The following is a 12,969-nucleotide window of genomic DNA, read 5'->3' as shown; positions in this document are numbered from 1 at the left end:
GTATTTTGCAGCAGCCTGTGTGCTGATGCAACCCCCTCCCCTTGATTTATGGTTTAAAACTGCTTGCTTTCTGAATCATCAGTTTGGCTGCAAAAGTCTGTGTACTATTCATTGCTCTCCCCCCTTACTCTCAACAAGAAATTTTAATTTCATGCTCTGAAGGAAAATGAATGATATGATTCACTTACCTCATTAATCATTTCTTTACTGACTGAGTCTCTGGAGTTCCCTAAACATCATATTAAACTCTTAGTAGAATTTCTTCCTGGAGGGTTCCCATTTTGCCTTTCTGATATCCAGGTTCATAGAATCCACTGGTTTAGAAAGACACATCAGCAAACTTTTCCGCAGTAGGGTACCTAATTAGTATTGCTCAAATTATGGTGGTTTAAAGGGACACTGTCAGGTTTAAAACTAATTTTTTAAAGACTGAATTTTCTTTACCTCTTATAACAAATATCCTAGAAAATTAGGAAATTGGAAACATCCAAGAAAAAAAATCTGACTTCTTATTCCATTAATGCTGACTTGTTCCCTCTGAATTTTACTTACTTGTTGTCATGCACTAGCACAATCCTGCAGTGGCTGGCTTGCATGTCAGGGCAATCCTTTTTTTTTTAATCCAACAAAATATTTTTTAATAGGAAAGAGAACATCATGGAAATATTTCAGTTGATCTTAGATTTTGAAAATAACCCCCCTAGCCTAGACCTTAAATTTAGGTCTGTATCTGCTCGACAATGTCCCTTTAATATGAACTTAGTTCCAAATCAGTCTGTTTTCTGTTTTTTGGGGGGGGCGGGAGGAGTGTGGTCACATTTCAGATTTATCAGTACTGCTTGTTTCAACTGACTTCTTTCTGCTGAAAGGAAACAGAATAAAACCTACTTTCAAAGAAAATTTAAGGAGGTTAGTATTTCAGATAGTGTTCATATCTTGGTCCTTACATTCCTTACATCAGAGAGATGCATAATTTTTGCTGTCTTAAGAATTTAATCTTAAATTTATATGTAGAAGTTGTGTTAAATGTATTTGGATGAATTTGATGAGACATACTGTTGCGTACATTACAATGTAATTGTAGTAAAGTCAAATACTTCTCCCACTGAACGGGGCTCAGATATCGGAACATAGATTTTCTTTTTCCTTAAAATTTTCCGCTTTGCCACCAGTGGTACTGCTTGTAGTTTTATACTCACTTTTCACCATCACAATGTTTCAACCCAGCTGCCCAGAATAAGTATTATTGCAATGGTACACAAGTATTCTGTGTTTATGCATAGGTGGTTTGTTACAGGTAGCATGCTAGAAGGTTTCAATGGTAATACTAACATACTTTAGCGTAGACAAGATTTCACTTAGTAAGTTACTGTTCAGCATCACTCAATTAGAAACTGATTTAACCTAAATAATCTATAGAAAAGCCCCTGGAACCCAATAAAATTGGGTCCCTAATCCATGAACTATTGGAACTCATTTACAAAACTTTTCTTAAACATTACATGAATATATGGTCTCATGCTATAGAATTAATAATCCCTATTCCATGATGAAATATCTTTGAGCTATAAGGTATCTTAATTAAAACTATCTTTAGATGGAGTTTTGAGGGGAAAACCCCCCAATTTAAATAAAAACCCCTCCAATTTAAATTAAACTCGATTTTTTTTTAATAAAAACCATTGATTTTTTATCCATCCTGAAAAAAAGTAAGCAATATCTTACTTCTAAAATGTGTATTCCTTCTCTATGTCCATTTTGGCAAGAAACATGTCATTTCTCATTTGCCAGAGTGTGGTCTCCATATCTCGTCCCCTGCATTCCCAATCTCCAGTAACTCCCACACTCTGAATCGCCTAACAGGTCCTCTGTATCCCCCACAAACCACTACTAGTGAAAGAGTGATTAGTACATGAAAATTATTAAGAGAAGGACAAATGATTTGTTTAAAAAAAAATCACGATGTTAATTTGTGGTCTTTTGCAGTGATTTTTTCTTTAAACTGCAAATACTAAAATGCACAAGCCATACACACCTGATGAAAGCTGGACTATAAAGTGGATAGAAAGTTGGCTAGATCATCGGGCTCAGCGGGTAGTGATCAATGGCTCCACGTCTAGCTGACAGCTGGAATCAAGCGGAGTGCTCTAAGGGTCAGTCCTGGGGCCAGTTTTGTTCAATATCTTCATTAATGTTCTGGAGGATGGCATGGATTGCACTCTCAGCAAGTTTGCAGATGACACTGAACTGGGACGAGTGGTAGATACACTGGAGGGTAGAGATTAGAAGATTGGGGCAAAAGAAATCTGAGGTTCAACAAGGACAAGTGCAGGGTCCTGCACTTAGGATGGAAGAATCCCATGCACCGCTACAGACTAGGGAGTGGCTAGTTCTGCAGGAGCCATGTGGTACGGCCCTGACCCAGTGCCCCGTCTGGAGCAGGGCCGGGCTGTGTGATGTGGCTCGCAGGCCGGATCCAGCCCGCGGATGGGAGTTTGCTCACCCCTGTCCTAGTCCTTGGCTAGGGCTCATAGGCACTACAATAATAGAATATCACTAAAATAATAAAAATATCAAAGAATAAAGGTAAAGCTGAATAAACTATCCGCTTAATGAGACTAATCCTAGCAGTAGTCAGAACTTCAAAGGTCGTGGACAATTTTCTGCTATAGAATTTCCAAAATTGAACCTGCAGTGTATTAACACTGACCCTTTATTTCTCACTAGCTTGTATTATATTAGTTGAGAGAAGTCTTTTTACTGTTTGTAGGGCTGTGTTGCCTGATTGGGATCTCTAGGTGCTGCCATAATACAAATGATTTGGTGATAAACAAGCTAATATTACAGAATCAGAAACCTAAGCACAGATGCAGGTGTGTAAGGCCCGTCTTTTGTCCCTCCAGCATATGTGATTGGGTTGAATCATCTGCCTTGTGGCTTCATGTAAGCAACTTCAGATTGCGCATTTGTTTTTTAAACATTTGTGTTGGTGCACTTTTCATTGTAATTGAAATGATTAACTTTCACTTAAGAAACTTAAAATTAGTTTAATTGTTCTCAGAGGTGCTATACTAATGAACCAATGGCAATTCAGCAAAACGTACATTTCCTAAAATCTCTTTATATTTCAGCCCTCCCAATAAAGAATTATTGAACTTGAAAGATTTCAATATCCTATTGCTGTGGTATCTGAACATGAGGGCACTTTCTTTAGTCAGCATATTGCCTGGCAGCTTGTGGCCTTCGCTTTAGACCAACATCTTGCCTAAATCTATTTTACATTTTTTTCTTGGTTTGGGGTTCTGTTTGAAAATTCGGTCTAGTAACTGAGCAGTAGGTTTTGCAGTCTGAACCGTGTTTGCAGGTCTCTAACACTAATGAGATTGTAAGCTCTTTGGGGCAGGGACTGTTGCTTTCATATATTTTTACAGCATTTGGCATCATAGAGCCCTACTCCTGGTTGTCACTTTTGGGTGCTAGCATACTGCAGATCATACTAATCATTGTTAATCTGGGTTAGTAGTGAGCCTGTAAAAGAAGGAACAACTTAAGCGGTTAATACCACATAAAACCTCTTGTACGTCGGTGTGGCTGATTGTAAAATAGTTGTAGGATGGATGATATGTATCTGCTCTATATAAAAACCTGGAAAATGTTTAGGATTTTTATTTGGGGTTTGCAAGGTTAGCTCTGAATTTTTTTTTTTATGAGGTTTTAGCACTCTCATTCATACCTACTTGTGGGGTAACTTGCTCTGTTATACAACAGCAGCAAAGAATCCTGTGGCACCTTATAGACTAACAGACGTTTTGGAGCATGAGCTTTCATGGGTGAATACCCACTTAGTCAGATGTTCACCACAGAGGCACAAAGGGAAGTCTTTCATTTTCCACTTGTGCATCAATAGACCCGTTTTTGGTTTTTCATAAAATCCTAGAAACATAGAGCTGGAGACTTCCAGAAGTCAAATCCAGCCCCCAGAGCTGTGGCAGGACCAAGTAAACCTAGACTATCTCTGGGAGATATTTGTCCCAATTTGTTTTTAAAAGCTTCCAATGATGGAGACTCCAAGACCTCTCTTGGTAGTCTATTCCATGGCTTAATTATCCTTATAGTTAGAATTATAGTTAGAAAGTTTTTCCTAATATGTAACCTAAGTCTACCTTGCTTCAGATTAAGCCTATTACTTCTTGTCCTACCTTCAGTGGATATAGAGAACAATTAATCACTGTTCTCTTTATAGCAGCCCTTACCATATTTGGAAGACTATCGGATCGCCTTTCAGTCTTCTTTTCTCAAGTCTAAACATGCACAGTTTTTTCACCCTTGCATCATAGGTCAGCTTTTCTAAATCTTTTATCATTTTTGTTGCTCTTCGCTAGACTCTTTCCAATTTGTTCACGTCCTTCCTAAATTGTGGTGCCAAGAATTAGACACAGTACTCCAGCTGGGGCCTCCCCATTGCTGAGTAGAAGGGGCAATTACCTCCTGTGTTTTACATAATCCTGTTAATTCACCCCAGAATCATATTAACCTTTTTTGCAGCTGCATCACACTGGCAATTCATATGCAGTTTGTGGTCCATTATAACCCCCAAATCCTTTTCAGCAGTACTGCCACCTAGCCAGTTATTCCCCATTTTGTAGTTGTACATTTGAACCACATTTTCTTAGTTTGCTTGTGGAAATGTCCTGCAGAACTCTGTCAAAAAACCATACTAAAATCAAGGTATATTGTGTCTACTGCTTCCCCTCCAATCCATTAGGTCAGTAATCCTATCAAAGAGGGAAATTAAACTGATATAGCATGATTTATGCTGCCTATTCCTTATAACCCTGTTCTCCTCCATGTGCTTGCAAATTGCTTGCAGATGGTACAGAATTACTCAAGATAGTTAAGTCCCAGGCAGAGTGTAAAAAACTACAAAAGGATCTCTCAAAAGTGGGTTACTGGGCAACAGAATGGCAGATGAAATTCAATGTTGATGAATGCAAAGTAATGCACATTGGAGAAAACAGTCCCAACTATACATATAAAATGGTAGGGTCTAAATTAGCTGTTACGACCCAGGAAAGAGATCTTGGATTCATTGTGGATAGTTCTCTGAAAACATCCACTCTATGTGCACCGGCTGCCATATGAGGAGAGATTAATAAGACTAGGACTTTTCAGCTTGGAAAAGAGACGACTAAGGGAGGATATGATAGAGGTCTATAAAATCAAGACTGATGTGGAGAAGGTAAACAAAAGACAGTGTTTTTCCATTACCTCATACAAGTGCTGTAGTGCAATCTCTATTGTGAAAGTGTAACATACAACTGTAGATTTTTTTTTAAATTATATAAGTGTACTGAAAAACAAAACAACGTAAAACTTTAGAGCCTACAAGTCAACTCAGTCCTACTTCTTGTTCAGCCAATTGCTACGATAAACAGAGAAGATGATAAAGCTCTGTCAGTCTTCTGCTAACTCAGTTCATTTGTTTTTTCTACTAGTGAGAATCTGTTCCTTTCTCAAAGCAGTACAAGTAGCTATAGTTGCCCTTATCTATCAGAGATGTATCTTCTGACCTAGGAAAGTCCTTTAATTAGACATGCTCTGCAATTGTAATTATCGGGCTCTTCTGAGCAGAGTTTAGAGTAAAGCTGTTTGGTTTATCTCCTCTAAATGGTGGTAACGTGGCTGTTGTTTTTGTTCATTCAGCATGGTAATAGTCTGTGATGATTTATATCATAGTCTGACAGAAATAGTAGTTAGTACTGGGGTCCCTATTTTCAGTGACTCGGATGTTTAACAACAAGGAGTCTGGTATCACCTTAAAGACTAACAGATTTATTTGGACATAAGCTTTTGTGGATAAAAAATCTCACTTCTTCAGATGCAACAAGATTTGCTCAAACTGCCCTTTCACCACCATTTCTATGCCACAAAGAAATTAGTATTGACATATGCAGTATTGCCAGTTACAAACATTAAAAAGAATGAACGAGGCCATCCAAAATTATGATTGGTTATAAGTTATTAGTCATGATTGGTTATAAGTCGTTTAAAAACACCTTTTGAGTTCTTCTGGTCCAAGCCTTTAGGTTATGTTAAGTCAGATTTTCTGACTTTTCACTGCAATCATGAAGGTCAGAAACTTTTATTTTAAAAATATTTTTAAATTAACACAGAATGAACCCTGAGAGTCTCATGCAATCTTGATACTAGCAGCGGGGGTTTAGAGAGAAAATACCATGAGGCTTGTGATAAAATTGTGAGAGTTAGTTGGCAACCCCTTCAGATGGATAGCATGGAAAGCTTCAGTCCCAAAGGTGCATTTTAAAAAGAAGATACATGTATTTAAAACAGTGAGTTAATGTGGGAAATGTTTTGCTTTAGCTCTGTCTAGCTGATGCTGTTAGGCAAACTTTATACTATGCTCTTTTGTGTAAATACTGATATATTGTTATAACTGATTACTGTATGCAAGGGAGATGAGTTAGCATTTCTGTGAGTACAATAGTTCTGCAAAATTTAAGCATTTCAGACTGGCAGGCATAATTCTGTATTAACATAAGGCTCCCTGTCACCCCAAACTTTCTTGATGCAAGTCTTAAGAACATTTTATAACAATAGTGAAAAATGTGGCTGTCTTCTGTTTGTTTTTTCACAATTCTGTCTTGTACAGCTGGAATGAAGGAGAGAGACCCAAATAAGAGGACAGAAAAATAGTAGATGGCTTTTCGACTTGTGTATCACTGATTTTTTTTTAGAAGAAATAACACTTGTATAACTTCTGAGTTTGCATTGTAATGGAAATAATTCCCAAGAGAGAAAGTGGGAATTTAGATTAGTGTGGGATGGAGGTAACTTTGAATCTGAAATGAAGGCCATCCTTCATAATGCAGGGCCATTTTATGCTGTGCATGTGAAAGATTTGCGGGATGATATGTGATGGCTATTGTTGCATTAGTATTTCCCTGAGAGTTTTCATTATGAACATTTAAAAGCTTTTTTAAAAAGGAATAAATAAAACAACATTAATCCCAAAGTAATTTACTTTCTGGCTTGTGCTTATAAATGATCATAAAAATATAACTATTCAAATTCAGTGGCCAATGGAAGTACTAAATGCTAAGGCAATTGCCCATAACTCTGATTTTTAGGGGATATTAGAATAGCTGCCTATGTCTTGAGCCATCTTTTACAGAACTCTGACCTAAATTAGGAAATAACAGCTGAATGTCACTGCTTGATTTCCCAGTGAAGTTGCCTTCAAATCTGATGTTTGATGTCAGCAGATTGAAAACCTTTGTCTACACTTCTGCCTGATATTTGTCTTCTAGGTACTGTTGAAGTTGATGTTACATAAACTGTTAGTGTTTACTGAAATAGTGTATGAAATATTTTGCTGAACAAAACAAGGAGCCTTTGAAAGTAATGTTATAATACAGAATGTCCTGCCTAAGAGGTGTACTAAAGAGGGCCGTGACCTTAAAATATGTTGTCCGTAGACCTCTGATAAAGAATAAACAGATTAGGTAAAGACAGAGCCTCTGAAGGCAGCAGCTGCTGAGTTTCCTGCAGCAGGAGAAAGCTCCTGGAGGTGGAGTTAGGTCAACTCCCCAGTGCTGAAGGGAGTGCCCCAGCTGGGGGCTCCTAGCTGCTAGTTGGGGCCAGTGGTGCATTAATGTATGGGCCTATGGGGCCCATGCCCAGGGCCACCAGACAATTTGAAAAATGGGTGTCCCAGCCCTGGCAGAAGCTGTGCAGGCTGAAGCCCTGAACTCAGGCACACCAAGCCTGGGCAGAAGCTGGGATGGGGACAGAAGCCCCGAGCCTGGGCGACCTGGAGCCTGGGCATGAGCCATGGGGGGCAGCAGCCCTGAGCCCTGGATGGAGCCATGGGGTAGTTTGGAGCTTGGGCAGGAGCTGCAGGGGGCAAAAGCCTCAAGTCTCAACTGGAGCTGCAGGGAGTGGCAGCCCCCAGCCCAGGTTTCCTGAGCTCTTGGCAGTGGCTGCAGGGAGTGGAAGCCTCGAGTCCTGGCTGGAGCCCAGGTGGGAGCCACGGGGAAGGGTTGTGGGGGTAGGAGCTACGGGAGGTGACAGCTAGTGTTCCCTCTAACTTTTCCCATGAATGTGTGGAATGAATTTTGTAATGTGCACCACTATGGAGGTGTCATAAACAGATAGCTAAGGGTTAATGTCTCTTTCACCTGAAGCACCTGACCAGAGGACCAATCAGGAAACCAGATTTGTTCAGCTTTGGGTGGAGGGAATGTTGTGTCTGAGTCTTTGTTTTCTGTCTGCCTGCTTTCTCTGAGCTTTGGAGAAGTAGTTTCTGCTTTCTAATCTTCTGTTTCTAAGTGTAAGGACAAAGAGATCAGATAGTAAGTTATATGGTTTCTTTTCTTTGGTATTTGCATGAATATAAGTGCTGGAGTGCTTTGATTTGTATTCTTTTTGAATAAGGCTGTTTATTCATATTTCTTTTAAGCAATTAACCCTGTATTTTTTCACCTTAATACAGAGAGACCATTTGTATGTATTTTTTTCTTTTTTATATAAAGCTTTCTTTTTTAAAACCTGTTAAAGTTTTCTTTACTGGGAAATTTCAGGGAAATTGAGTCTGTACTCACCAGGGAATTGATGGGAGGAAGAAATCAGGGGGAGATCTGTGTGTGTTGGATTTGCTAGCCTGATTTTGCATTCCCTCTGGGTGAAGAGGAAAGTGCTTTTGTTTCCAGGACTGGGAACGGAGAGGGGGAGTCACTCTGTTTGGATTCACAGAGCTTGTGTCTGTGTATCTCTCCAGGAGCACCTGGAGGGGGGAAGGGAAAAAGGATTATTTCCCTTGGTTGTGAGACTCAAGGGATTTGGGTCTTGGGGTCCCCAGGGAAGGTTTTTCAGGGGGACCAGAGTGCCCCAAAACACTCTAATTTTTTGGGTGGTGGCAGCAAGTACCAGGTCCAAGCTGGTAACTAAGCTTGGAGGTTTTTCATGCTAACCCCCATATTTTGGACGCTAAGGTCCAAATCTGGGACTAAAGTTATGACAGGAGGTGATGTGTGACACATCACCTCCATATTGATGTACATTACAAAATTCATGTGGCAAGGGGTTCAGAGTGTGGGAGGGGGCTCAGGGCTGGGGCAGAGGGTTCAAGTGTGTGTGTGGGGGGGGCATGAGGGCTCCAGCTGGAGGTGCAGGCTGCTCTGGGGCTAAGGTGGGGAGAGAGGACTCTGCCCTCCTTCAGTTCTGTGTCCCCGCTGCAGCAGGTTCTGGGCTGGGGCCGCAGGATAGGCTCCTCTCCTCTGGCTGTGGCAGGTTGGGGCTAGGGGAGGGGTGCTTCTCCCCAACTGCAGTCCTTAGCATCTGCATGACGCTTAATAGGCTGCTGCATGGCTGTGCAGCATAGAGGGAACTTAAGTGGTAGCCCCCAGCCCAGGTCCCTGAGCCCCGAAGTTCCCAGCCCCAGCAGGAGCTGTGGGATGGGGGCAACACTCAGTTGGGGTCCCTGAGCCCTGGCAAGAGCTGCAACTACTACCCCACAGCCTGGCAGGAGCTGAAGGGGAAGGGGGGTGCAGCAGCCTGGAGCCTCAACGCGCAGAGCCTGGGTGGAGGTGGCAGCGGCGGCGACAGCGGGCAAAAGTCTGAGCCGCAGGGGGAGGGTAGAAGCCTGAGACTATAGTACCTTGAGACACAACAAGAGCTGCAGGAAGCGGCAGCCACAAGCCCGGGAACCCCAAAGCCTGGCAAGAGCTGTGGGGGGCGGCAGCCCGGAGCCCAGCTCAGAGGCGGCTGCAGTGCAGAAGTGCGGGTGTGCCACTCTCATTTCTGCACTGCCTGTGGAGGTGGGTCTGATTTCCTGTCATAACAGCCATGCAGGGGGAGGACAAGTCCTGTCCCTCCCCAGCCCACCTGATGTCGGAGAGATCAGATTTAAAAGGGAAGGGCTTATTTCATGATCCGTGAAATGTTTTTCACGGCCATGAAATTGGTAGGTCCCTAACTATATACAACTGTAATTTGAGGGGAAAAGTAAATAGATTTAAATTAACTCTGGCTTTTGGAACAGAGGTGTGTGTATGTGTATTTTCTCAAGCATAAAGTTTTGTTTGTGCAAACTAGTCCCAACATTACTAAACTGTGAGCTGCTAGTAATGGTAAAGCTGAAGTGCAGGTCTTTAGGAGTATAATGCTGCTTGCACTGTAAAACGCTAATTGTATCTGTAGGCAGTACGTTGCATTGACTGCTGTTGGTCTTGATCTTGAGCAGGTCAGTAAACATTTGTGAAAGGTGGTAGTAAAAGTATGTTAAAAGCTAAGGAGAGGGAATGAAGTTGCCTTAAGAAATTATGAGCTTCTTAAATAAGAGGTTTTCTCCTTGAAAATATGATAAAGGCTTTTCATATTCTGAATTTTATAATGCATTAATCTGTATGGAGAGATTTCATAGGAGTGTGAATTAGATCAGTAAGGATTTTTCTTCACTGAAAGACACAACACTTTTATCCTGTAGCATTTCTCCTTTGTAATTCAGACTTGCTTTTTGTGAGCTTGCACAGTGCAAAAGTCATTTTTATTTTAAATGTTTCTATTTTTGTGATTCTATCTCCTGTAGAGAGTGTCTTGTTCTCAGATGCAATCCTTGCAGTTTATCGATTTTACTATTTTAATAGCATTTAGATAGGCAGCTCAGTTTTCCGTTTTTCTCTGCACAACTATTTCTATGCAGGGCGGTGAAATACGTACACATAGTGTTTTAAAAGGCATACTTTAGGCTGTGTAATGTTTTAGTTAGAGCAGAGTCTGAGTTTTGAGCTCCAGACTAGATAACCCTCTCCTCCCCAGTCATTTAAAAAATGCAATGAAGAGCCTTCTGGCTTTTTCAGTAAAGTAAAATTTATATTCGTTTTTAGCTTGCCTTCTAAGATTGTGTCTTAGGCAGAACGAATTGTATTAACTTGCAGTGCTTGTTTCTGTGCCCTATTTCCATCTGTAACACTATGATACTTGAAGAGAAATAAACAAAATGTTTTCACTTAATATATGAAATGTTTTGGAGAACTTACAGGTGTAAAAACTGCTGTAAGAAGAACTGAATAGACAACTGAGTCATGATTGCAAAGTGTGTCAGCTGGGCTTGTGCAAATTAGAAGTATCTGCAATTAGGAGAACCACTCATTAAGTAATGTAGCGGTAGCTCTCTGAAAGGGATAGTTTGTTTCAAAACAAATTATCATAAAAGATTTGTGGTAATATGCTGGTTTTGCATGATTTATTTGTTTCTATTAAAAACTAAGGGTGCATCTAGTTGGAGCCTGCTTCAAGAGGCCTGTCTACCCTATTGTACGAAATTGATTGCTGAGTGAAACAGGTTCCCAACAAACAGTCCCCATGAACTGGTAAAACTGCTAGGGTAGAAAGGACAAAAGTTTCTCAATCAGCATTTCCATTGCATTGTTGGAAACTTGTTCCACTGGGGTTTGTTTAATGGCCATCAATATGGAGCTCTTATCCTGATTGAGGACGCTGGGTGCTACCTCAATATACATATAAAAGAATAATAGTATGGCAACTTTCAACACTGCTTCAGGGGGACTGTTGCTGACATCCCTTGTCAAATGCAAGACAGTTGCCTAGTGTAGGTGAGTCCTTGGAAAGGAGAAGTGTCTCATGTTGCACTGCAGTGACACCTTTAGTTGGCTCAGGTGTGTCATTGACAAGTTCCGAAGGGAGCTCTGTCATCTTTCCTTTGCTGGAGTGATAGTCTTGCAAATTGGTGGACTGAAATAAGGATGAGATGTGAAATTCTTTGGCTTGGAGAATACCTAGTTGGAAGAAGAAGGAAAGTAATGAAAAATTTGAATTGCTTTGGTACTGCAGCACTTGCTGCTCTATTTACAATAGTAATTTGTTTCCCTTACTTGATAGGATGTTTCGCCTTCGAGTTCTTGCTGCTGTGGCAGGCTTAGAAGCTGTTTCCCGATGTTACCATGGAATGGTACATCCCACCAGAAACAGGCAAAGACTTATGATGGCAGCTTTCATAGGAACAACTGCAGCAACAGCGAGCGCTGGACTCCTATGGAAGAGGTAGGTGCTCTCAGGAGTCATTCTTGAACAGAACTTCAACCTTCTGCTGCTTTGGTTCCCCAGAGAAATTAATGTGGAGTGAATTTTACCTTGATCATAGGAGCAACAGTAGACTATGCAAGGCAGCATCACTGCCTTGAGTTCCATTATGTGGAAGGAAGCAGCTATTGAGTGGACCCCATATCCATACATGCATCTGGTCCCCATATCCTACATGCAATAGAATTAGGCTCCGAGGGTGTTTGGTAGATGAACAGGAGCTTGACTAGATTCTGTGGTTACATGGATCTACTGGGCACAACCCCTTTGAGGTTTCCAAGAGTTGTCACCCTTATTTTGGCTACAGAAGGGCTGTGGACCTCTCATAACTTGCCCACTAACTGGGAAGCAGATTATGTATTCTGGCACAAAGTCTAACTAATAAAGTACAGACCCATTTATATGCGGATGTTGGGAGTCAAGCTGTCATGACCGCGTGTTAACGGACTGCGGGTTAAGAAGGCCATGCTGAAATATCTTAAGATATCTATATATACATGTATAATTATCTAGGATTACATACGTATTCACAGCGTCCCAAATACTGCAGGCCTATCTGTTAATGGCTCTTTGCAAGAATATAAATTCAAATGCGTAATCTAATAAAAACATTATTGCTACTACATAGGGGTGAAAGTAACTAACTGAGGACACTTACCGGTATGGGGGGGTGGCTCTGGCCCCTGGAAGGGGTGGGGCCTCGGGCAGAAGGGATAGGGCTAAGGGTCAGCATCCCCCTGCCAGCCCTTCCATGCCGCCTGGTTTGCGCCGCCTGGGGTTTCCATGGTGATTTAAAGGGCCCAGGGCCCTTTTAAATTGCTGACCCCAGGGAAGCTGCTCCCTTTGCCC

General features: G+C 41.3%; 1 protein-coding gene across 4 annotated transcripts in view; it reads left to right on the top strand.

The window, feature by feature from the left end:
- The window catches only part of MICU1 (mitochondrial calcium uptake 1), a 231,194-nt gene that overhangs the window by 13,316 nt on the left and 204,909 nt on the right, over window positions 1-12,969 (top strand). For 3 of the 4 annotated variants that reach the window (XM_050959515.1, XM_050959516.1, XM_050959519.1), the window contains one exon: window positions 11,920-12,081. In XM_050959515.1, the coding sequence (XP_050815472.1) occupies window positions 11,921-12,081 (161 nt within the window). In that variant the 5' untranslated portion in view covers window position 11,920. Of the gene's footprint in view, window positions 1-2,031; window positions 2,154-11,919; window positions 12,082-12,969 lie in introns of those variants that run through there. The other variant, XM_050959517.1, reaches the window with a different exon arrangement.

The sequence above is a fragment of the Gopherus flavomarginatus genome, chromosome 6 (genome assembly GCF_025201925.1).
Source record: "Gopherus flavomarginatus isolate rGopFla2 chromosome 6, rGopFla2.mat.asm, whole genome shotgun sequence".
NCBI classification, from domain to species: Eukaryota; Metazoa; Chordata; order Testudines; family Testudinidae; genus Gopherus; species Gopherus flavomarginatus.
The sequence above is the reverse complement of the archived record's forward strand: the minus strand, read 5'-3'. Positions and strand labels throughout refer to the sequence as shown.